Here is a 22,916-nt window from a genome sequence, read left to right on the forward strand (position 1 = left end):
TGAATAAAATATAAATACCCTAATTCTACGCATACAGAGAACAAATCTACCTAAGACAAGCGCGAATCGTTTTTCATAAGAAAATCACTGAAAAAATTGAAACTGGAGTTGCCAATCTGAAATCACACTCGTGACCCGAATTACGTCAATCTCGTTTAGGATTTCTGTGATTTTTAGCAGTTTGAACCTTTCCAACTGCGTAAGCTTTATTATCGGGCTGTCGCGCCAGACATTAAACATAAAAAATAATCTAGGAAGTATGTACCTTAGAACAGTGGTTTTCTAACTTTGCAAGAGACCAAACTTTGCCCCCATACGATGGTGAAATATTACATGTCCCCTTTATCGTCATATCACAAAACGCACCCAGGATGCTAGCCAACCTAACGGGTAGTTTGATGGCATGGAAGGATACGACTGTTGATGAGAGATTTTTACATATTAAACTGAGAGTAAATACAGAACAACAACTGTGAATTGGATTTAAATCGCGCGGAGCGCGAAAATTTTTTTCAGTTGATCTGAGGTTCGCGCCCTTCTTAAGATGCTTTCACCCCCTCAAGGTGGGCGCGCCCACCAGTTTGAGAACCACTTCCCTAAAAATATCATGGTGAAATATACTAAAAATTTTAATCAAGTTCCCTGCATTAATTCGATTTTCAGTATGCATTTCATCAATATTTTTAAAAAGTTTCTTTAGACTCTCGCGGGCCGCACAGAACGGTGTGGCGGGCCGCATGCGGCCCGCGGGCCGTAGTTTGCCCACCCCTGCTCTAGGCTATCTCCAGTATGGGTGTCAGAAGTCTCTGTGAATTACAGCAACCTAAGAGGAATAGTAACAAGATGGGCGTGTCAGCATGCAAACATAGTGTTATTAGTGAATGGAACGCCACATAAGTTTATTAACACTTCTAAATTCATGTTCTCATCTTGAAGATATGCTTCATGTTTAGGTCAAGTGGTGAGAAAATCCATATATTTTGAAATGGTAAAGGACCATTAGTATCCATGGAAGTGGCTCTACAGGACAACTTACCGGTATTTCCCATTCAATATCCGCTAGAAAATTGCGTATAGACCTTCTTGTGGACCTAATTATAAGTCTAACAAGAAGTTGCTTTCTAGTTGCATTCAATCACCCCAGTTCACGTGTTCCCCTGAACAATCAGCAGCATGTCATGTCTAGGGCTGGGCATAATGATTCGAGTACTCGAATCTGAATCGAGTATTAATTTTAATGATTCGAGTCGAGTAGTAAAAGACGATTTTTTCGAGTACTGAAATTATACTCTCCTCGCAACTGAATGTTAATTTACAAACTAGAATTAAAGTTTCGATACTATTTTCCACCGAGGAAGCCTTGCAACCTTGATTGGCCGTGTCGCAGCATACGAGACATAGTGCAAAGCTACGAAAGTTACTGGAAATAACACATTTCCAAAGTCATGATCATTGTTAAGAAGTGCAATGAACTCGGTATGGTCGAAAAAATACCAAAGTATCTTTAATGTTACGAATAACAGGCATTATGTTCTTTGTGGTGCCATAAAAGGTACATATTTGAACTTTGCCATATGAAATTATGTTGTGACGTCATAATGAGTGGTACTCGAATACTCGACTCGACTCAAAGCGTAATGCGTGATTCAGAATCGAATCACTTAGGTACTCGATTTTGCCCAGCCCTAGTCATGTCCACACCGTGGACTCTTACAGCTAAACCAGCAATTATTTCCGTGGTGAAGGATAAACGAAGCATTCTCTCATTCGTTAACGCAGACCACAAGAATTTCTAATGCTACGAAAACTTGGAAACGATATTGTCATACTTGATATGTGATTGTGGACTTCTTGGATACAAATTTGTGATACTTTACTTCAAGTATTGAAGATTCGAGTGTGGCAGAATACCGCGGGATGTCAGTCAAGTTCCACGGTAAGACCGTCATATCATCAAACGTTACCAGCAGTTGTAGTTTACACGCGAGACACTGGAAGCTGATATTGAAGACCAGTGGTTCCCAACATTTTGCAAGGTTCCTTATATTTTCCATTTCGGAACTATTCACTGCTTCCCTTGTTATTAGAATAAAAAGGGAAGTCCTAAATAATATAGAAGACCATTTGACTAAAATGATTACACTACTATTCCCCAGATCTTGGCCGAAACCATCGTGTTGTCGTTCTAAGTCTCTTTCCTCATTCCGATCGGAAGTAATAAGCTAATAACCATGTGAGTACTGCACAGACGGCTGTCGATAACATTACTGGTTAAGGAAGATTTTTATTTTTGTTATTCAGAGCCATCCCTTGAGCAGAAGTCGACTTAGAATATACAGATATACAAATCTCGGATGAAGTCACCCATCGCGGCTTTCATTCTCCGTCTGCGCAAACGGAGTCCGGCGCGTGTGCATGTGCAATGTGCATGTGTAGTTATATATATATATATTATATACTCCGGTAGATACTGGTCTGGAGGACAGCTAAAATCTGCATAACCACGATATAGCATACAGAGGTGGTCAAAGTAGTCACGTCGCTACTCAAGTAGAAGTAGAAGTAACGCCGGAATTTCTACTCAAGAAGAAGTAGGAGCGGTGGTTCACAAGTAAGTAAGTAAGTAAGTAAGTAAGTAAGTAGGTATTCTACGCTTATTTTTGCCCGTACAAAACTGAAAACTGTCAAGTAGGAGTAAAAGTAGTCTCAAATCATAACTACTTAAAAAGTAGTGCGAGTAGACAAAATCTACTTCAAGTAATTCAAAAAGTAGAAGTACTTCGTTACTGACCACCTCTGAGCATACAACGGAAATACTGAACAATATCACGGGTGAAGTCGCCCATCGCGGCTTTCATTCTCATTCTGCGCAAACGGAGTCCGGCGAGTGTGCATTTGCAATGTGCATGTGTAGTTATATATACACTATATACTCCAGTGGATACTGGTCTGGAGGACAGCTAAAATCTGCATAACCACGACATAGCATACAACGGAAATACTGAACAGTACTAGTATATGTTGCAGAAAGTTGCAAGCACTAAATTGAAATTGAACTGGTTTAAAACCACTGCCGTAGAGGATTAGACAATTGTAAGCAAACAGTAGAGTAGACTATCGGAATGAAAGCACACCATAAATTACGTAAATGAACAAGTTGATAATATAAATAATTTCGAAAAACACTCCGTGCGACTATTAATACCTACGAGCTGATCAGGTCAAGGGATGGACATGGACATCCCTGAAATAGAGAGGAAGTACCTGCCACAGCGCGAGATACGTACGACGCTGGTCACAAAGGCAGTATATAGCATCCAGAGCTGCTACAGTTAAGTCATCTTAACACCAGTGCGCTTTCCGCATTTGAAGCATGCGAGCGGTTGTCCTAGTATTTGCCAAATATTTTGCACCAACCTGAAGAAGATATTTAGGTTGGTAAAATTTTCCATGCAAATTGTATAAAATGTGTTGTGAAATTCATCCCAATAACTCGTTATATTCTTTCGTGAGGAAGGATTCCAGTCCAGTTGAGAATCACCACTGTAGACGAAAGAATCGTCTAGATCCGCGGTTACCAGCGTGGGCGATATCGTTCCACAATGGGCGATCTTGAGAAACAAATGGGTGAAGATACCAAAGGGGTGATTGGGGTGCGATAGGGGGTGAAAATGTTAGAAGGTCCAGTGAGATATATTCAATCAACACGGTCAAAAAATACACTCGAACACGGCTTATTCTACATATGACGCAAAAATTGACTAGAGGCCAATCCAACGGTTTTCCGAACACCGTCTCGGAATAAAGACTCTTTTTTAGCCAATTCACCAGCGATCAGAGTTAGGTGAATAAATTTCCCATTTTTATGTCCTCTTTTTCGAATCCATTATTATGGGGTGAAATTTTGCGTCGAGCTTGATAAGGGGGCGACAAGTCGAAAAAAGCGGGGAACCACTGGTCTAAATGTCATTTTCGAGGAGCTGCATAGAGCTAAACCCTTCTGAGGCCGTTTCATCGTAATGGTCTCTTGAATACACGACGCCTGTAGTAGATATGTGCCTATTACGTACTCTGCTACATAGGCTAGGTGTTGAGAGATGTTTGAATATGAAATATTTCCAAGACTTCTCAGGCGCCTCTCCGATTTCGCTCAAATCTCCATTCGCACGCCCAACAAGTTTTTCCTGTCCTCTTATTTCCAACCCATATCTTTCAATGGTCAACTGTTTTTAGCGATTCATTCGTTTTCGACTCCAGATGAGCCAGGGGTTCCCAACCTTTCAATGGTATTTATTTTTACTATGAAGTCACGAATATCTATTTGAGACGTCATAGTGGATGGTGGATTGTGAATATACATACACCCATGGCACCCGAAACCAGAACCTACCTCGGACACATACCGCGGTATAAATCGAGTGCAACATTTTAATCCAAGTTATTCATACACATAAGAACGTATAGGAAGGCATACACGTAGACATGTAGCACTGCGGGCTCGCTCACATTTGAGCAATTGCATGAGTTTCGATGTCATTGAACAGGCCAACAAGGATATTGCTATGGATACGGATGTCGGATCGGCGTCATTGTTCAAGAACATCTTCACGACAGAGTTGATTATGATAAAAATACCTTTGTTTTTCAGTATTGAACCAAGACAACGTCGCAATATCTTGTCCCACTCCCACGTTAATAGAAATATTGGACAGTAATCATTTGGCCGATAGAATTGCGGCGCTGTGGAACATCTTGCCGGAACCTGATGGGAGATGGAGCAAGGTGGAACTTGAAAGCAAGTAGTTAGTTTTTATTTAACTTTCCATTTTAAATTCTACTTTCAGACCACTTGAGTTGGGTTTACAGCATAACTTATATCAATATGGTTGAACTGTGATCAGCGATCCCTCAAGGACAAAGCTATTGGCTACGATAATTATTGTTGTTGAAGCACGGAAGGGATTTATTAGCAGTAGGGTTGCATTTAACAGCATCAATTTTAAACAAACATGATTAAAACACGGCCGTTGTTTAAAATATGTTTTTTTTTTCAAGTCATGACGTCAGGAATAATCAATTGTGACGTAATAGTGCATTGATAGTGACAATTAAAAATATAGAGTAAATATAGCTCCCTGTGACGTAATATCTGTGCTATAACTGTTGAACCGACTATTTTGAGGGTTCCAACCATCCCATATCGATATACGTCGGCTATATCGGGTGGTCATTGTCCGTAGGCTCATACAACATGATTTTTGGAAAGCATTTACACAATTACGGCACAATTTTACAACTTATAAAATCACAATTTTTTTAAAAAGGCCATTGTTCAAAACACTTTTTTAACAACCATTTGTTTTAAATGCAACCCTAATTATACCATTCATGACTCAACAGTTCAAGGCATCTGCGTGTTCAGAGCGAAAATATGGGAGCGATGTAGAAAATGGGAAGGATTTTTTGCAAGAAGGTTATGTAGTGAATACATTTTGCGTCACAACACCGAAACTATAATTTGGATCTGCCGATAACGCATTTCGCCAGTGGTGGAGATCGATTGAGTTGATTAAGTCGGTATTCCGAAAACGGAGGTACTTCGATACCGATTTGTGCTTAACGGCGGTGTCCGGTCAATACCGAGAATGCTGTTACCGAGAATGCTATTATCGAGAAGGACAATACCGAGAATGGACACCACCGAGAATGGACATTACCGAGAATGCAATATATGTAATGCAGGTCATGTTGTTATGCATATGAATAGGTCGTGTGTGTGCATCACGGCTTTGCCACATTCGGAATCGATTCGCAGGTATAAATTTCTCGACAACGTCCGTTACAGTAAACTAGATTCTTGGCTTTGGCCATTTATTCTCGGTAATGTCCGTTTTCGGTAATAGCATTCTCGGTAATAGTATGGGACCTATGACGGCACCGTAGTATATGTTGATTGTTCAATGTCCACCGCAATTTTATCGCCTTTCTATAAAGTCGGAGCTTTCAAACCAATTGTGTTCGTGCACAGAAATCGCACGGGACAGCGTCGAAAAATCTCATTGCGTGGTCGAGTTCTCCTATAATACACCAGATGAACCATGGATGGATTTGAGAGTCGACAATACTCTTGTTGAAGATATAACAACTAACACCAGTCTGAAGAACGTCTACTTCAAGATAACGGAAAAAAGGCTAAAAAAAAAGAATTAGGATGATGAAGGAATAAAATTTTGCAAATATGAATGCGACCAGACGGACCACGGATTTGAATGTCGACAGTTTACTGTCGTCGAAGACATCTTGAATAAAACCAGTGTGAAAAACATGTACCCAAATAATAATGAAACTGGGGATGATGAAAGCAGATAATTTTGTTATTATTGCGTGACTAATTACATATTTCATGATGCTGACTAACATATTTTTCTTAGCCTATATTGCGGCTCCATCGAAAATCCCATTAACGAACATAATTTCATGGGTGGTATAGCTTACGCAAGACGTAGAAAAATAAAATATGACCTACCTGATTTTCGAGTCAGTAGTGGTTTTATTTGCTTGATATTGCTGGATATATCTATGTGCGCAATTTGGCGTTACCCGAATGAGGAAATGAAATTCTCGTCATCGTGGGCTACAGGAGCACAGTTATAGTGTAATTGATGGGGGAAGCTGAACCGCACAGTCCAACGTCTTGCTGATGAAATATTTATCATGTGCGCTACCCACCAATTACGACTAACACTATTATGAAATTACTAATATCGAGGCTTTAATTTAGCAAAGGTGACGGGTTCTCATGGTTGTTCGATACGAAAGAGCCAGTGTAATTGCGAGATATTTCCGCGTACGGGGTAGCCACAAAACTGATTGAAAACCACTACCTTAGAATTAAGATGCATGAGTACACCGTGCAGTAGTTGCCAGCGTGATTATGCAATTTATCAAAAGTTGGCTCAGGTTCCGTAATAGCATCATACTTTATCTCAGGGTGTACAGATATTTTATGGAGAAGTTGCAAAACGAAACGCGGCAATACGAGTCTGTGGCGAGTGGCCCCTAAAAACCTCGACCGCTTCAATTATCTTTTATCGCTGCTCACAGATTTAAATTTCAATCCAGTTCTAAGAATCGGGACAACCGACTTTCATCTCTATGGTTTTGACAAATTGATAATTGAGGTCGACCAACCTATATGAAATCTCGCCACTGTTTCAGTAGCGTGTACGATATCATCAAAGCAATGTTTGGCTTGTTTTAAACAAGCATATATATTATCTCCATGTCCTCATTATATAATCAAACACCAATATTGCGTTTTGTTCTATAATCCCAATTTCATATAGTGCGACCCACGAATGGATTCAGAGGTTGAATGCGGCCCGCGACCTCAAAAGTTTGCCCACCCCTGATCTAGGGTCATCATATGTTTTAAAAATCGTCAAAAGCACCAGTTCTCTTTCTTTGAAAAGAGTCCTCTTATTAGGACCTCAAAATATGGTATCCCTATATAGCAGCAGTACCACATCAATTGATGGTTCAAGGCATCTGCGTTTTCAGAGCGAAAATGTCGGAGCTATGTTGAAATTGGTTTTCTTTTTGCAATAACGTTATGTAGTGAACACATTTGACGTAGCAACACCGAAACTGTAATTTGAATGGAACGATAACGCATTTCGCCATAGTAGTGGAGATCGATTGAGTTGATTAATTCAGTATTCTGAAAACAGAGGCAGGCCTACGTCGATACAGATCTGTGCTTATACCGGCACCGTAGTATGTTGATTGTTCAATGCTCACCTCCATTTTATCGGCTTTCTATAAAGCCGGAGCTTTCAAACCAATTGTGTTCATACTTAGAAATCGCAGGGGACACCGTTGAAAAATCTCATTGCGTGGTCGAGGTCTCCTATATTACACCAGATGAACCATGGATGACTTTGAGAGTCGACAATACCCTCATTGAAGATATAACGACTAACACCAATCTGAAGAACGTCTACTTCAAGATAACTGAAAAAAAGGCTAAAAAATTAAAGAAATGGGATGATGAAGGAATATTATTTTGCAATTATGGATGTAACCAGATGGACCTCGGATTTCAATGTCGACAGTAGGGATGGTGTGAACCTCTGAAAGGTTCAGGTTCGTGTGAACGCGAACCTTTTTGAAAGGTTCTGTGTGAACGCGAACGTGAACGCCATGACGTCATGTGACGTCATATTGCTAATTCTAACCCTGCATTTCAGTGACGTGTAGCCCATATTGATGTACACGATGCCTAGTGACGACTCGGGTCACATAATGCCACAATGCTGAAGTACATATTGACGTTTTAAACGTCGCTAAATGTATCAGCTATAGGGCAATCAAATGATATAATAATCCCATAAAATCAATATCTTCCGTCGCTTCGTCAACAATTTCGACGATGACTTGCAAGGGAATATAAGCTTACGCCTTAACGGTCTAGGTCAGACCGGACAATGTATTCGACGTCTGAGTATTGCTTGAGCAGAGTGTAAAACTTGTTTTTATACTTGCTACCGATATTACCCTATCATCAAGTTATATAGCAGTAGCCAACACCACAATCGCAAGGATTTGGTTTTTAATATTCAATGAACATATGAAATCAAGATTGAATCCGTGCGCCTGCTGCATTTTTTACATCAGACAACGATATCAATTTTATTGATTGGTTGAATAAGCATCATTTGGAAACTAGTGACTACCTGCATGTTAGTGTATTTTGCTTTTGATGTTGTGTGATTGCTCACAGCAGAGAGTCACTAAATAATCACAAACGGAAAGTTAGATATTTCGAGCAAACTTTTGTAACAAAGGAAGTAAAATTTTTGATATTATCAAGGTGCATGCTCATTGCTCATTTAGTGTTGATTGTTTTTTATGCTGCCAGCACCATGCATAGAGTGGCCAGCAGTTGAAATGCATTAAATTTTAACCAAAGATGTTATAATGAAGTGAAACTTGTAATATATGAAAAAGGTTCACAGTGCGGAACCTTCCAAGGTTCGTTTGTGAACATGAACCTCTCAATTTCTGAGGTTCACACACAGAACGCGAACGTGAACCTCACGTTCACACCATCCCTAGTCGACAGTATGCTGTCGTCGAAGACATCATAAATAAAATCAGTCTGTAAAACGTGTATCCAAATGATAAGGAAAGAGGATGATGAAAGAAGATAATTTTGCTATTATTGTGTGACTAATTACATATTTCATGATGCTGACTAACAGCATATTCTTCGTAGCCTACATTGTGGCTCTATCCAATATCCCATTAACGATGTACATAATTTCGTGGGTGGTATTGCTTACGCAAGACGCACTAAAGTAAAATAAAAAGTGGTGGTTTTATTTGCTTGATGTATAGCTGGATAAATATGTGCGCAATTACGCGTCACCGGAATGAGGAAATGAAATTCTCTTTATCGTGGGCTACAGGAGCAGAGTATATAGTGTAGCTGATGGGGGAAACTGAACCGCATAGTCCCACGTCTAGCTGATGAAATATTTATCATGTGTGCTACCCACCAATTACGACTAGCACTGTTATGAAATTACTAATATCGAGGCTTGAATTTAGCAAATGTAACCGGCTCTCATGGTTCTTCGATATGAAAGAGCCAATGTAATCGCGAGATATTTGTGCGTATGGGGTAGCCACAAAAATGATTGGGAACCATTACCTTAGAATTTAGATTCATAAGGAAGGACACCATGCAGTAGCTGCCGAAGTGAATATGCAATTTATCGAAAGTTAGTTCAGGCTCCGTAATAGCATATTTCGTTATCTCATGGTATATGAAAAAGTTGCAAAACTAAATCTGCGAGTGAGAATGTTTGGCTGGTGGATCCAAAAAACCTCTACCAATTGAATTGCCTTGGGATATGATCTCTTGAAATGACTATGACATGGTAAATTACTGTAATCCCATAGGACGCATTGCAACTGTTATGACATGTGTAGCGTTCGGGCTAACGTTCGGGTTAAGGATCCTACCATAACATCATTATATTCTTTATTCGCAGTAACACTGGTAAATACACACATAATCTGGGAAGCAACCTGCCCCCAAAGGAAAATGGCGTGATTGGAGTAAATTTTAAATATTTCAGTAATACAGTCAAATTGCTATAGTTTTATGCGATACACGAATATTACAGAATTGCAGTACATGAAGAATTGGCAAAGATTACAGAGTAGGGGTCGAGATGATTGAAAATGAAGAATCGACATTACACAAATTATGCTGTGACTCACAAGTGTGTTATTATTATATTATTTATTCACAGTAACAGGAAATTGGCGAGATTGGATCCTACCAATATTAGTAATATTGTAAAATGTGTAGTAGTAGCGCTTATCTCCCGGGTCTGGTGCGCCACGGTCTGTAATTACTTTCCGGTATAAGTTACTTTAAAACATAATCCATCTTCGGCTATATACGGATCAAAAATTAAATTAGTGTACGAGATGATATCACAAATTTGGCCACAGGGGTTAATAGCACAGGCTGGACCAAGAGGTTATAAGTCGTGAATGGGATGTCACAATTACGGCATGACTCGTTGAGAAAGGAACGTTGAAAATAATATCGTGCACAGTTCAGGACAGAATGGTCGACGGTTTCGGCGATATTGCAATGAAGACGGAGCGGAGTATCTGAACATCCTATTCTAAATAAATGAGCGCTAAGCCTACGGTGTCCGGAGCGCAGACGGAACATGATGACCTCAAATTGCCGATATTTATGCATTGACGGGAATTTAGTTGCAAGTTGCAAGTTGCAACGCATCCTACCAATTCGAGTCCGCCTCCATCTCTTAGATGTTGACTTCCGTGTATATATATTGTATATACGCTCTACTATCATTGTTATGAATGGTTCCTATAGGTTACCGATACAAAAGTATGTTACCATTTCGGCATATATACCGCTATAACCATATAATATAATCATATGGGTATAGGCCTATTATCAGAGGTGGTCAGTGTCGAAGTACTTCTACTTTTTCGAAGTACTCAAGTACATTCCCTCTACTTCTGGTACTGACTCAAGTAGACATTTTTTCGCTACTTCTACTTCTACTTCGTATTATTTGGTGAACTACTTACTTACTTACTTACTTTTCGCTATTTTCAGTTTGTCAAGTAGAAGTAGGTAAATCCCCCACTAAGAAAGATGGCCTAAGGAATTCCGGGACTGTTTTCACGTATAGTAGGCCTACCAACATTTAATTTTCATAAAAGTCATGTAATGCCCGGATTTTTCGTTGCGCTTCGCGCATAGTAGATATGTAGTGGCAAATATGTTTAGCGAAAGTATCGCTGAATATAATTAAGATGCCGGGCTGCGTGGTTCTGTTCACACCGCATTATCGCCGATATCAAATATTTCTCACAGCAAGTATGGCCCCCATAACGGTTGAAACTACCGTTTCGCACTCTAGCAATAAATACCCATTATATCTAACAGCCCATGAAGTGTCCTAATCTGGAAAAGTGGACTTGGACTTTGTTGACGTTGGACCTTTTTTAGCAGACCACCGGTGAAACTTTCTGGACAAAAGACGTGAAATATGTTGTCCGCTTTTTAAAAGTAGTATTTGTATTTTTCTTTCAATTATAGTTCCAGTTCGAATTATAGTTTCAGTTCTTTTGTCTGGAGAACATACATGTTGATTGTTGAAGTATAAAAGCAAATGCCTTATAATTTACGAAAATAAAGCTATGCACTATATGGCATTTTTACGATATGTCATATTTTAATTAATGTATACTAATCGCGCAAAGTGTTAAAGCCGTGTCCGACACAACTTCTCCGTATTGCCCTTCGACTGAAATAGGGGCCTTATAATATGAGGGATGGCGCCATGCCATGATATTTTCTAAAACAGGGTGTTCGAGAAAACAATGGATTAGTATCGCATTTCCATATAAATACTATCATTTACATCCCATGCGATGTGGACGACCGCTTAATCTGTCAGACATTGACACCTCCTGGGATGCATCAATATGAATCAAGCTTTGTACACCTTCTGCATAGCACCATTTGCAGCTTCTGACGGTCCATGCGAACGAATTACGATCGTTTTCACAACTACTTACTTTTTTTAGTAGATTTGAAGTCAGTCATTTTTACTTCTACTTCAAGTAGTTTTAGGTTGCTTAAGTAGCTACGCCAGGCCTATACGTATCGTTTCGCTACCGAGACCCAGCTGGCAACACTCATTTTCTCTCCCAGCATATACCGATAAACCCTGTGTCAGTGTGTCTAGAAAGAGAGGAATGGCATTGTAAAGTCAAGCACAGAAAAGAAAGTCTATCCGTTTAGTATTGCTGTGGGTATTATCCTAATGAGTGGGCCTACATATAATATAGTGATGTCGGTGAGATGGCTAACCTCGTTTGCCTTTCGCTCGGTATTTACAATGGATGCGTATAGCGCACACAGTTGATGCAGCGTTGAGGGTAAAAACTTGTTATATATGTAATTTGAAGTCCTCTTTCTTGTGAGATGCTGGCGATGTGCTGCCAACGCAATTGCTCTTATTTTTCCGGGCGTCCTTACGACGAGGCTAGTATAACGGCCAGTGGCGTCTCATTTTTGCTTGATAAATATCATTCTACGGACTTATTGGCATTTCTCAACTCATTGTCATTAATGACTAATTTTGAACATTTTTACATCTGCAATTACGCAAATGGGGCAAAAGGAGAGGTGAGGCAGAAACGAGCCAAGCCTCACTTGTGATCGCGCCCAGAGCACAAAATTTATGATGATGGCCATATATTCGCACTGATTACGAAAATACAAATATTGTAAATGGTAGGTCCCAAGAGCCCTCTAAAATCGCCAATGAATATATGCGAAAGTTCACTTTGTTACGTACAGTGACAACGCAGAGAAGCAATACAAGCTACGTACATGTAAAATTGTACAATGACTTCGCAGTGAAACAGTATAAGCAGAGTCAGGAATCAATCTGCAACACTGATTGTAGTCCTAACAATTCGACAATCGCATGATTGTGAAACAATGTGCTATCGGCTGTCGACTGTGTGTGCGAGCACAGAATTTACGATGAAGGCTACATATCCACACTGATTACGTAGGACCCAAGAACCCTCTAAAATCGCCAATGAATGTATGCGAAGGTTCACTTTGTTACGTGCAGTGACAATGCAGAGAAACAATACAAGCTACGTACAATGACTTCGCAGCGAAACAATACAATCTTAGCCAGTAATTAATCTGCCTCACTGATTGTAGTACTAACAATTCGACAATCGCATGTTTGTGAAACAATGTGCGGCTATCTACCGTGCGAACCGGTTATAAGTTATAAGGTGGGGACGGTCAACGTGCATTGCTGAGCAAATATCTTCTCTTTCTTGTGTAGATATTATTAATTGTGATAGCTTATATACTTCAAAATGGATACGTCTCTTCTTACGTAGCCTGCATGTGAAGAGTGCTAATGTGCCAACTGAATAACCTAACCTTTCTGGTTTTATATATTTGAGCCCCCCCCCCCCCCCCCCCCCGAGTCACGAATCAATGAATCAGTGAGCCACACGTCACTGACTAAGCAAATACGCAATTAGTCTAAACTACAGTAGAGAGTATACGAGATCTCAGTTTGACGTGTAGCAAGCTAAGAGGAATGGGGTAAGATGGACCGGGCAGTATCCAAAGATGAAGTTACCTGGGAATGGTAGGCCACATTATTAATAAAACTTCCAAATTAAAATAATACAATCATAGACTAAGGCAGGGGTGGGCAAACTTTTGAGCTCGCGGGCCGCATTCAACATCTGAATCCATTCGCGGGCCGCACTATATAAAATTGGGATTATAAACCAATACGCAATATTGGTATTTGATTATATAATGACTAATGAGGACATGGAGATAATATATATGCTTATTTAAAACAAACCAAACATTGCTTTGATGATATCGTACACGCGTCAGAAACAGTGGCGAGATTTCATAGGCTGGTCGATCTCAATAACCAATTTGTCAAAACTATAGAGATGCAAGTCGGCTGTCCCGATTCTTCGAACAGGATTGAAATTTAAATCTGTGAGCGGCGATCTGTTCATAGATTTACTAATTCCACTTTTGGTTCAGTTCCAGGACATGCATGCTAACAACATCATGACCATGTTAGCTTCAAACACGCTTCTACTCCATGTGTAGATAAAATATAAATGCCGTAATTCTACGCATGCAGAGAACGAATCTACCCAAGACACGCGCGAATAGGTTTTGATAAGCACATCACTGAATTAAATAAAACTGTAGTGACCAATCTGAAATCACACTCGCGATCTGAAATACTTCAATCTCGTTTAGCATTACTGTGATGTTTAGCAGTTGGAACTTTTCAAACTGCGTGGGCCTTGAGATCGGTCTGTCGCGCCAGAAATTAAACATAAAAAATAATATAGGAAGTATTTACCTTAAAGCAGTGGTTCTCAAACTTTTTAAGACACGCCCCCTTATGATGGTGAAAGATTTCGCGCCCCCCCCCCCCCCGTATCGTCATATCACAGAACGCAACCAGGCTGCTAGCAGACCTAACGGATAGTTTAATGGAATGGAAGGTACCACTGTGGATGAAAGATTTTTAAATATGAAATTCCGACTATTAAAATACAGAGGAATAAATATGAATTGGGTGGAAATCGCGCTGAGCGCGAAAAAAAATCAGTTGAGCTCAGCAGCTTCGCGCCCCCATTCAGATGCTTTTCGCCCCCCAGTTAGAGAGCCACTGCCTTAGAATTATCATGGTGAAATATACTAAGAAAAAGTTTAATCAAGTCCCTGTATTAATTCGATTTTTAGTACGCAATTTATCAATATTTCTAATAAGTTTCTCTAGACTCTCGCGGGCCGTAGTTTACCTGCCCCTGGACTAAGGTATATTTTAAGTTCCAGAAGTCCTATAATAAAGGATTAGACCTACATATTTCCAGAAATGACTCTCAAAGAGACTATTCTACATATTTCCCTTCCTATACCCCACAGAGCCATTGCGAAGAAAGCTTCCAGTCGACCAAATTATACGCCTACAAAGAAGGAATTTATATTTGCAATTTTTGCAACATATGCCGACTATGCCTACATTTGCAACTTATGCCTACTTGTCTTACAAAAATAAGCAGCATTTGACAGTCAACCTTTAGTCTTCGATATACCAGCAATGAATTCCCTGAAGAAAGCTAACCGAAACATTATTTCAGTTATTACAGCAAAACCATAGGTAGATTTTTACACTCCAAAGACTTGCAAATCACAATTTTATACGCGTCCCGTGATTCTGGACGCGTTGTATTGTGAATTTGTGATACTTTCTCTCTCTCACCGCATGTATTGACGAAATCGAGAGAATCGGAAACCCACGAGATGGCAGTCAAGTTCTACAGTAAGAAAAACATTTTATTGACATTTTAGATAGGTTACCTGTATAGTTATACTCTGCTATAGCAGGGGTTCTCAACCCGCGGCCCGCAGCCCGCGACGTCTTTCATTATGAACGCAATTACTACCGCCACTGTATTGTTACATATTATCTGTATTTGTAATTGTAATTGCCAACTCATTCTTTGTTGTGTTCTAGTTTCTTGATATATGCCCGAGTTGATTGTTATTGTCTTAAATCGGTAGTCGGCTGGACTCTTGTTCCAAGAGAATCCCGCTGTAGTGTAGTGCACTTTTAAAGAGTGATTAACTCACCGCGAATGGTTTGAAAAGAAACAAGAACAAGGAACGGGAAATTAAACAGCGAAAACTGGGTTTGTGGTGTAACTCTGCGTGGAAAAATGAATTAGCATTCTCAGATATAAGTGGAAAACCGATGTGTCATATTTGTCGATGAACAGTTATCGGAACGAAGCGTAGAAGCCTAAAATGATACCTCGGCGGTTTCTTCTGTATAGTTATACATATGCATATCGCCTGATCTTAGAAAAAGTTACCAACTAGGTGTCAAGCCTGAAATCCATATTTAGAGGCGTTGTTAAAATTGCGGACGATATTACAGACACATCGTTCAAAATTGCTTGATATATCGCGAAACCCAAGAAATATGCTAGAGAAGGTGTTATTTCAATAAAACTTTAACATACTGTGTGAATATTCGCTGTTTCCTAACCTTAGCAGCAAGGACAACATCATCAGGCAAATTTTAGAGCTACAGTTATCCAATTCAACCGTGACCAGAAGAGTAGCAACAATGTCAGACGATCTTTTATCGCATGTTCTGAAACACGTTGCCGCGTGAGACTCACTTTAGCCACCCAGCAGCCACCCGACAGTCGTTGAGCATCTCAGCATTCAAGTCGAAATACAAACAATTTCTTCTAAATGAATACTAGCCAGCGTTCAGGATTACCGGACGGCGATCTAGCATCGATCTCGCCCTGCGCCACATACCACCTCGTTTTGTCGCTTGCGTCTTATATTATCTGCATTACTTTTCATTCAGTGTGCATGCCTCTTCTTTACTTCGCCTGGGCTAGGGTGGGTGCCTGATCTTAAAGGCTACTCCAAGTTGTTTCGAAACCTTCCAATCTTTTCATTGTATCGCACTCTTGTGATGTTTTGAAACGATGAAAACATGGGGACGGGACCAGCGTAAATCATCAACTTGATCAAGCTGACTTCTGTAACTATTGGTGCAGGGCTACAGCAATGGAAGGAAAGGGGGAAGGTTGATTGGTTTGCTCAGAAATGACCCCGAACGCCTGACTTCTTCTCATACCACTGAGAGCTCGCAAAGTGATGATAATGGCCTCTGTCACGAAAAAGTTACCGTAATTTTGAACTTTCTCGCTCATGCATTGAAACAGACAGCTCGGTTATATGGTGGAAGGGCTAGTTTAAAAGTGCATATACCGAAATGGCAATGAATGCATTGCACGCCCCATTACTTGTGCCGCTGGAAGAAACGTATTCTGACAAAAAACAGCAACCGCAAATTTACGAGCGCTGTCCATTAATGCCTTAGAATGCATAAAAGATGTACTAAATGCCTGTATACGACTGGTAAATAGGCTACAGTAGCCGAACGTTATTAGTATAGCCCAGGGGTTCTCAAAGGGTGGGCCATGGCCCACTGGTGGGCTACAAGAGCATCTGAGGTGGGCCACAGAGCTATTTGGAAAATTTTAGAAATAATGTAAGTTTAGTAATATTTGTTGTGTTAATCGCTAAGAAATAAATTCATATTAGTTGATTATACGTATAGGCTATACATAAAGCTTTTCATCCGACTCTGATGAGACGTATAGTGGTACGTATGAAGTCAGCATTTCAAGTCGAAAATGAGAGGCAGAAACGGCGGATTTTTCCACTGGCTATGACTACATATGGCTAACAGCAACTAAAATAATTTCGCGTATACAATACCTGGAAGGTAATGCTGAAGTAACCGCGCAAGTATTCCGCCAGGATCATTATATCTCGTATGCCGTTGAAAGGGGTGTGCAATAAACTTGGAATGAAGACTAATTGATGTATAGATTTATTGTACTTCGGCAGGTCGTATTATTGTAAGTTAAAAATGACCATATAATTGCAAATTATTAGCAACTTTTGGTGGAGGTATACTGCACCACCGCAACGAATAGTAATGGATTGAGGATTCAGCGGAGCGCATTAATATTTGGAGTCTGTTTAGAATGCCATGCCTGGAAATCAATGTACATAATGTAAGAGTCACATGAATTGATAGTATCACTGGATATATTATTCCGACATCGCAACTTCAGTTGGATCAGTACGTGACATACAATGTACAATGTACATTGTACAGCATGCATAATATGAAAATTTTTCTCCACTCCTCTGTAGTATGAATTGTTTGAAGCTGGCCCAGAATGATTCCCCTATTCCCCGTCAATAGTGGAACTAAAATCCCAATCACACAGTGTATGCGGGAATCCGATCATTGTGTTTCGCGAACCGAATAGAGCATCAGCGGACGATCATAAAATACTCAAAAGTTTTAGCATATGATCTACTAGAGCCGTAACTGCCGAATCAAAACCCCTAATCGGGGGAGCTGGAAGGGGCCCAAGATTATTTCGTTAGTCGTTTGTCGGAAGATATTCATTCAACTTGAAAATTTTCATGTCCCGATATGTTTATATTTTAATTTCATCAGTAAATACGAAGAAAAATGCGCATACTTTAGAGAAATAGGCATATCGGCGCCATCGATTACCACGCATTGAACAGGATTATGACTTGAAGATTAGAGGTGGGCCACAGCACATTTTCAAACCGGAAAATTGGCCACGGCCAAGAAAGGGCTGAGAACCCCTGGTATAGCCCATAAATACATGGTAATAATGTTCTGCGGCCCGCATCGTTTTTTGCTGTTAAAATGCGGCCCGTTATACAAGGGAAGTTGAGGAAACCTGTGCTATAGAGTACATATGCCTTACCTGATATGTTTTTTTTTTTAATTTATTGCTAAAAATTTCATCATTTCAATACACCACAAGACAATGAAAGATATGAAGGTGTTGAGAGACTTGGAGTAGTCTTTGAAATCAGACACCCGCCTACGGCCTAGGCAACGTAAACAAGGAGGCATGAACACTACATTGAATGAAAAGTAAAGGAAGATGATATAAAAGGACAGGTGACAAAAAAAGAAGCGTGTGTCGGAAGTTAAGTTAGTAATGGATAATGCTATATAAAACATTGCAGGTCGGGTTCCCTTGAATACATAGATGCTTCCGTAATACAGATATCACTGTCTTTGCTATATATTTAGGCTATTTGAAAAGGTAGCCTTTTTTCGTACACTACGGATGAAACTTGTCGCCTCGAATTTCGCCCAAATCTCTTTTCGCATGTCCGCAAAATTCTTTAGTGTTCTTGTGATTCTAGTCTTTATCGGTCAATCGTAAATTGCTGTTGAAGGCACTCAATCGTTTCCTATTGTAGATATGCATCTTGAGGCTAATTAGGTATATTTGTTAGAGCTCGACTGCTATATATCGTTGATGGAGTCGAAATTTCTTGTCGAAATGTGAAATATATCAAATAGAACTTGCTATTGGTGGTATGATTTGAAAAATAAATTCTACAAACTTCGTTAATGTATAATATAATCCCCACTGATTACTAAACTAATACTCATATGCACCTACTTATAATTTAGGAAACACATCTAAGCATTCACTCGGCATTTAGTGAACTTCTATGGTCGTCATAAATCAAACGAACTGTACAGACTGTCGACGATATTTAACAAATGAACAATGAACAGGACTGATATCGGCTCCACCTGGACCTTACTATTCGTTGGTGCAAGCCTATTTTTACAAACGAGGAGATAACGATAACACGATTCATGTATTTCAGTAGCCTATTGAATCAAAACGGTGACGCAATAGCTTGCCCGGACTCAACGATGATAGCAATATTGGACAGGAATGATTTGGCCGATAGAATTGTGGCACTGTGGAAGATATTACCGGGAACTGATGAAAGATGGGACGAGGTGGGACTCAAAAGTACGTACCCATAGTTTTCAAAAAGCGCCTTTCTATCAGAATTCAACTTATAGATTACTTAGAATTTTACAACATTACCTCTATATCCAGTGATAACTGTATCTATGATGATTACTCAACGAAGTTCTTGACCACGAATATTGTTGAAGTGTGGACGATATGTTTTAATCAGTACGACTCCGTACCACATAAATTAATTGTACAAGGCGCAACTTGTGAACGTTAGCTAGTGAACACGTCACGTCACGATGTAAAAACAAAAAAATTGGCAGGCAGCTATGGCATTTTACCAGTAGTGCGGGTCGATTATAAGTATCAGACTTTGATATGCAGAAACCCATTCTGCTAACTGATCGCAGACCGAATCATCAGAGTGTTGATTGTCTACCGTAAATTCCTGCTGGAGTTTTAACGAGTCAATATGCGTATGCGTCCTATGTTCAGTAGCTTTCAAATCAATGCTTTTCTATTAATCACACAGAAATCGAAGGTGAGAACGTCGCAGAGTCTCATTGCGTGGTCGAGTTCTCGTACCATACACCAGTACCAGATGAACCATGGAAGGATTTCAGAGCAGACAATACTCTCGTCGCCGATATCATAAATGACACCAGTCTGAGAAATGTCTACTTCAAAATTAGGGAATAAATGGTCAAATGATAAAGAAATATTATGATGAAGGAATATAATTTTGCATGAATTGCGTGAATAATAAGATATTTCATTATCTCAGCAACCCTACGTATTCATCATTGTCATGCGCAATGTCACGGATGGTCTTTGTATGACGAAAGACGTAGCACAATAAAATATATTTTACCTGATTGTCAGAGCAGTACTGGTTTTATTTGTTTGGTATTGCTCACAGCAATTACGCAATACCACAACGAGGAAATTGAGATATCTCGTCATGTTCAGGCTGCACGCTGATGAGCCGCACTGTTTCGCGTGTTGCTGGTGAAATACTTCCGTGTGCGACCGACCGAATGCTACTTCTAGCACTCGCCTGTCATGAAATAACTGATATCGAGGCTCGAATGCAGCGAAGGTGACGTCTTACTCGTTATCACCTCCTGACATGCGACTTGGATATTTCGGAAAAAAACAGATGAGGACGTTAAATAAACCCAGAAAACCCAGATCGTATAGTTCGCTCAATTGCTGTGAAACTAGAAACTGACAGTCATTATTACAGTCATACAGTAATAGAAGTAAGTTTTAGCCCTTGTTATCGAAATTAGAACAGTTACCAGTTACCAGTGTGCCGCCACAGCTTACCAGATGTGCCGCAAATCTTTTTGTAATTTTGGAGAAAAGCTTCAGAATTCTTTTAAAATGGGCATGGGCATGTAGGCTAGCATATAGCGCCAAATCTGCTTCATATCTAATAAATAAGCACATTTGATCACTGCAATCGAATCAATCAGATCATTGGCGATGTTGGGTAATTGTTATGTCATAATCACACTACTATGTGTCGTACAGAGTCTTTAATAATCCGCATCACAATAGTGTTCTATATGGTGTGGTCGTGTGGACACAAGCGCAGTGGTATGCTCCGCGGCTGCGACACCAATGGATGCGGGTCCATGTCCGACCGAGGTCGACTTCCGAATTCCGATATCTAAATGTTGGAGGTTTACCTAGGCTCCTCCTCGCCACCTTATCTTACAAAAGCCTAGAGGTGAACCGTGCTATAAGTCGGCAGCTGCGGAAAATAAGAAGAATATCGGCCTGGTGTAAATGACCATAGTAGTCGACAAACACCATGAATACCCCAAAACAAGCAAATCAAACAAGCGAATATCACGGACACTGCGAATTGTCTACGTCACACTTTTCATTTGGCCAAAGGCTATTTTACGGTATTTTTTTCCGTTGCCTAATCCGGTCCGTTCGTCATAAACATTCAAGGGGCCCGCGAAATGATTCGTAAACCTCATGTGGCCCCTTGGCCGAAGGTTGGCCACCCCTGCTTTAAATTGAATTTTGTTTTCAATGCAGCCTCAGGTTTTGTTTGTTTTATTGACACATAATTGGCGCTTTTAACAACTTGAGTCATATGCGCCCGCGCAGTAAATTTCACAAGGTCTTGTTTACGCTTGTCTTGGTAGGGTGGAGTGAAAATGACTTTTTTTTAAATCGAAAAAGGTTCTTAAATCCCAACAAATGACCTGAAACTTCAATAAAAATTTAATTTAGGGGATTGCCCCCCTTTTCCAGCCGGCAAGCCCCCAATTTCTGCGCGCGAGGGGGTAAATTTGCATATCTCGGCAACCGCTGGTTGCAGAGTCATGAGATATAGCTCAAAAGATGCAAAAACATCATGTTTATATAAGTCCTAAGAAGAAGGTTTTCTCTATTGTGAATACAAAACTTGTTATAGTCAAAAAAAACAGTAAAAAATGCGGGTAAACTACGGGAGTAACTACATACTCAAATGTGTTGGGGCTGCGGGGCTGCGGGGAGCCCATCTTGGTGACATGAGGTACCAGTCGTTTGCAACCGAGGTGAATATAAGGTTGCAATAAGAAGATCCTTGTCCAACTGGGATAGTCGGTGGTTTGCCTTGTCAGCGGGCCGAGGAGTGCCGCTGGAAATGCCCGATTGGTTGATCTAGCTAGAATATGGCTGTGGTAGGAGACCCTGAGTATTCGTCGGACCCCCTTGAGTGCGGCCTGGGAGTGTCCGACTCTCAGTAAGTGTCACTGTTGGAAGCGAATATACCCAGACACCCCCGCATGTGCATGATATACACATACAGTAACGTGTTATTTATTGATACACGACAAATTGATTGTAGTGGTACTAACATTCAAATCCTGAATCGTTTCTAATTGTAATTAAAATACTGGTTGCAATGAGTTGCCCTGAAAATGACTCTCTGCGACCTGAAAGTTATAATGAAGCTCCATCGCATCACGACGAGGCATCTTATTTTGCTAGTGAAACAGTTGCTCAAGACTTGTTACAATAACTCGTTACGCCGCTGCAATAACGACGAAATATATCGACAATGGCGCAGGAATATCTTGAGTTCTAGATATCTGCGCAATGGTGAACTGAAGCACGTGCAATTTACGACATTATGATCTTACCTACCTAATAAATAATTTTCGAGCGTCAAATTAACCTGCCGAGCATGATGTTAAAAAAAAACAGACTCCTGCAGATTGAAGCATAGTGTTCTAAGGTGGTGTATAGCTCAGTGGTGTAGACACTAGCGATCGTTCCGCTTCGGCAGTTTGGGAAGCTGTCGCCAAGATGCATACTCTGCCGCTTGAGCATAGGGAAAAGTTGCGTTCTAATCAGATGTAGGAAGTTAATTGGTTAGTGCGGTATGT

The 22,916-nt window shown here is 40.2% G+C and overlaps 2 protein-coding genes across 3 annotated transcripts; both read left to right on the top strand.

Annotated features, from left to right (window-relative positions):
* The first annotated feature begins 1,717 nt into the window (after positions 1–1,717).
* LOC145450525 (uncharacterized) lies at positions 1,718–6,530 on the top strand. Of its 2 annotated transcripts, none has more exons than XM_080329046.1 (3): positions 1,718–1,936; positions 4,649–4,799; positions 6,029–6,530. In XM_080329046.1, the coding sequence occupies exons 1-3, from the start codon at positions 1,918–1,920 to the stop codon at positions 6,081–6,083; spliced, it is 225 nt and encodes a 74-aa protein (XP_080185172.1). In that variant the 5' UTR covers positions 1,718–1,917; the 3' UTR covers positions 6,084–6,530. The 2 variants fall into 2 exon arrangements, with proteins under 2 accessions (XP_080185172.1, XP_080185171.1); XM_080329045.1 differs by having other exon boundaries at positions 1,756–1,936; positions 4,649–4,795.
* An 8,720-nt stretch (positions 6,531–15,250) lies between these two features.
* LOC145450339 (uncharacterized) lies at positions 15,251–20,402 on the top strand. The gene is made up of 3 exons (XM_080328852.1): positions 15,251–15,467; positions 19,426–19,572; positions 20,054–20,402. Exons 1-3 carry the CDS (start codon positions 15,449–15,451, stop codon positions 20,218–20,220), a joined length of 333 nt encoding a protein of 110 aa, XP_080184978.1. The 5' UTR covers positions 15,251–15,448; the 3' UTR covers positions 20,221–20,402.
* The last annotated feature ends 2,514 nt before the right edge of the window (positions 20,403–22,916 follow it).

Source organism: Botryllus schlosseri, chromosome 11 (assembly GCF_051294905.1).
Source record: "Botryllus schlosseri isolate E-star chromosome 11, Bs_hap1, whole genome shotgun sequence".
NCBI classification, from domain to species: Eukaryota; Metazoa; Chordata; class Ascidiacea; order Stolidobranchia; family Styelidae; genus Botryllus; species Botryllus schlosseri.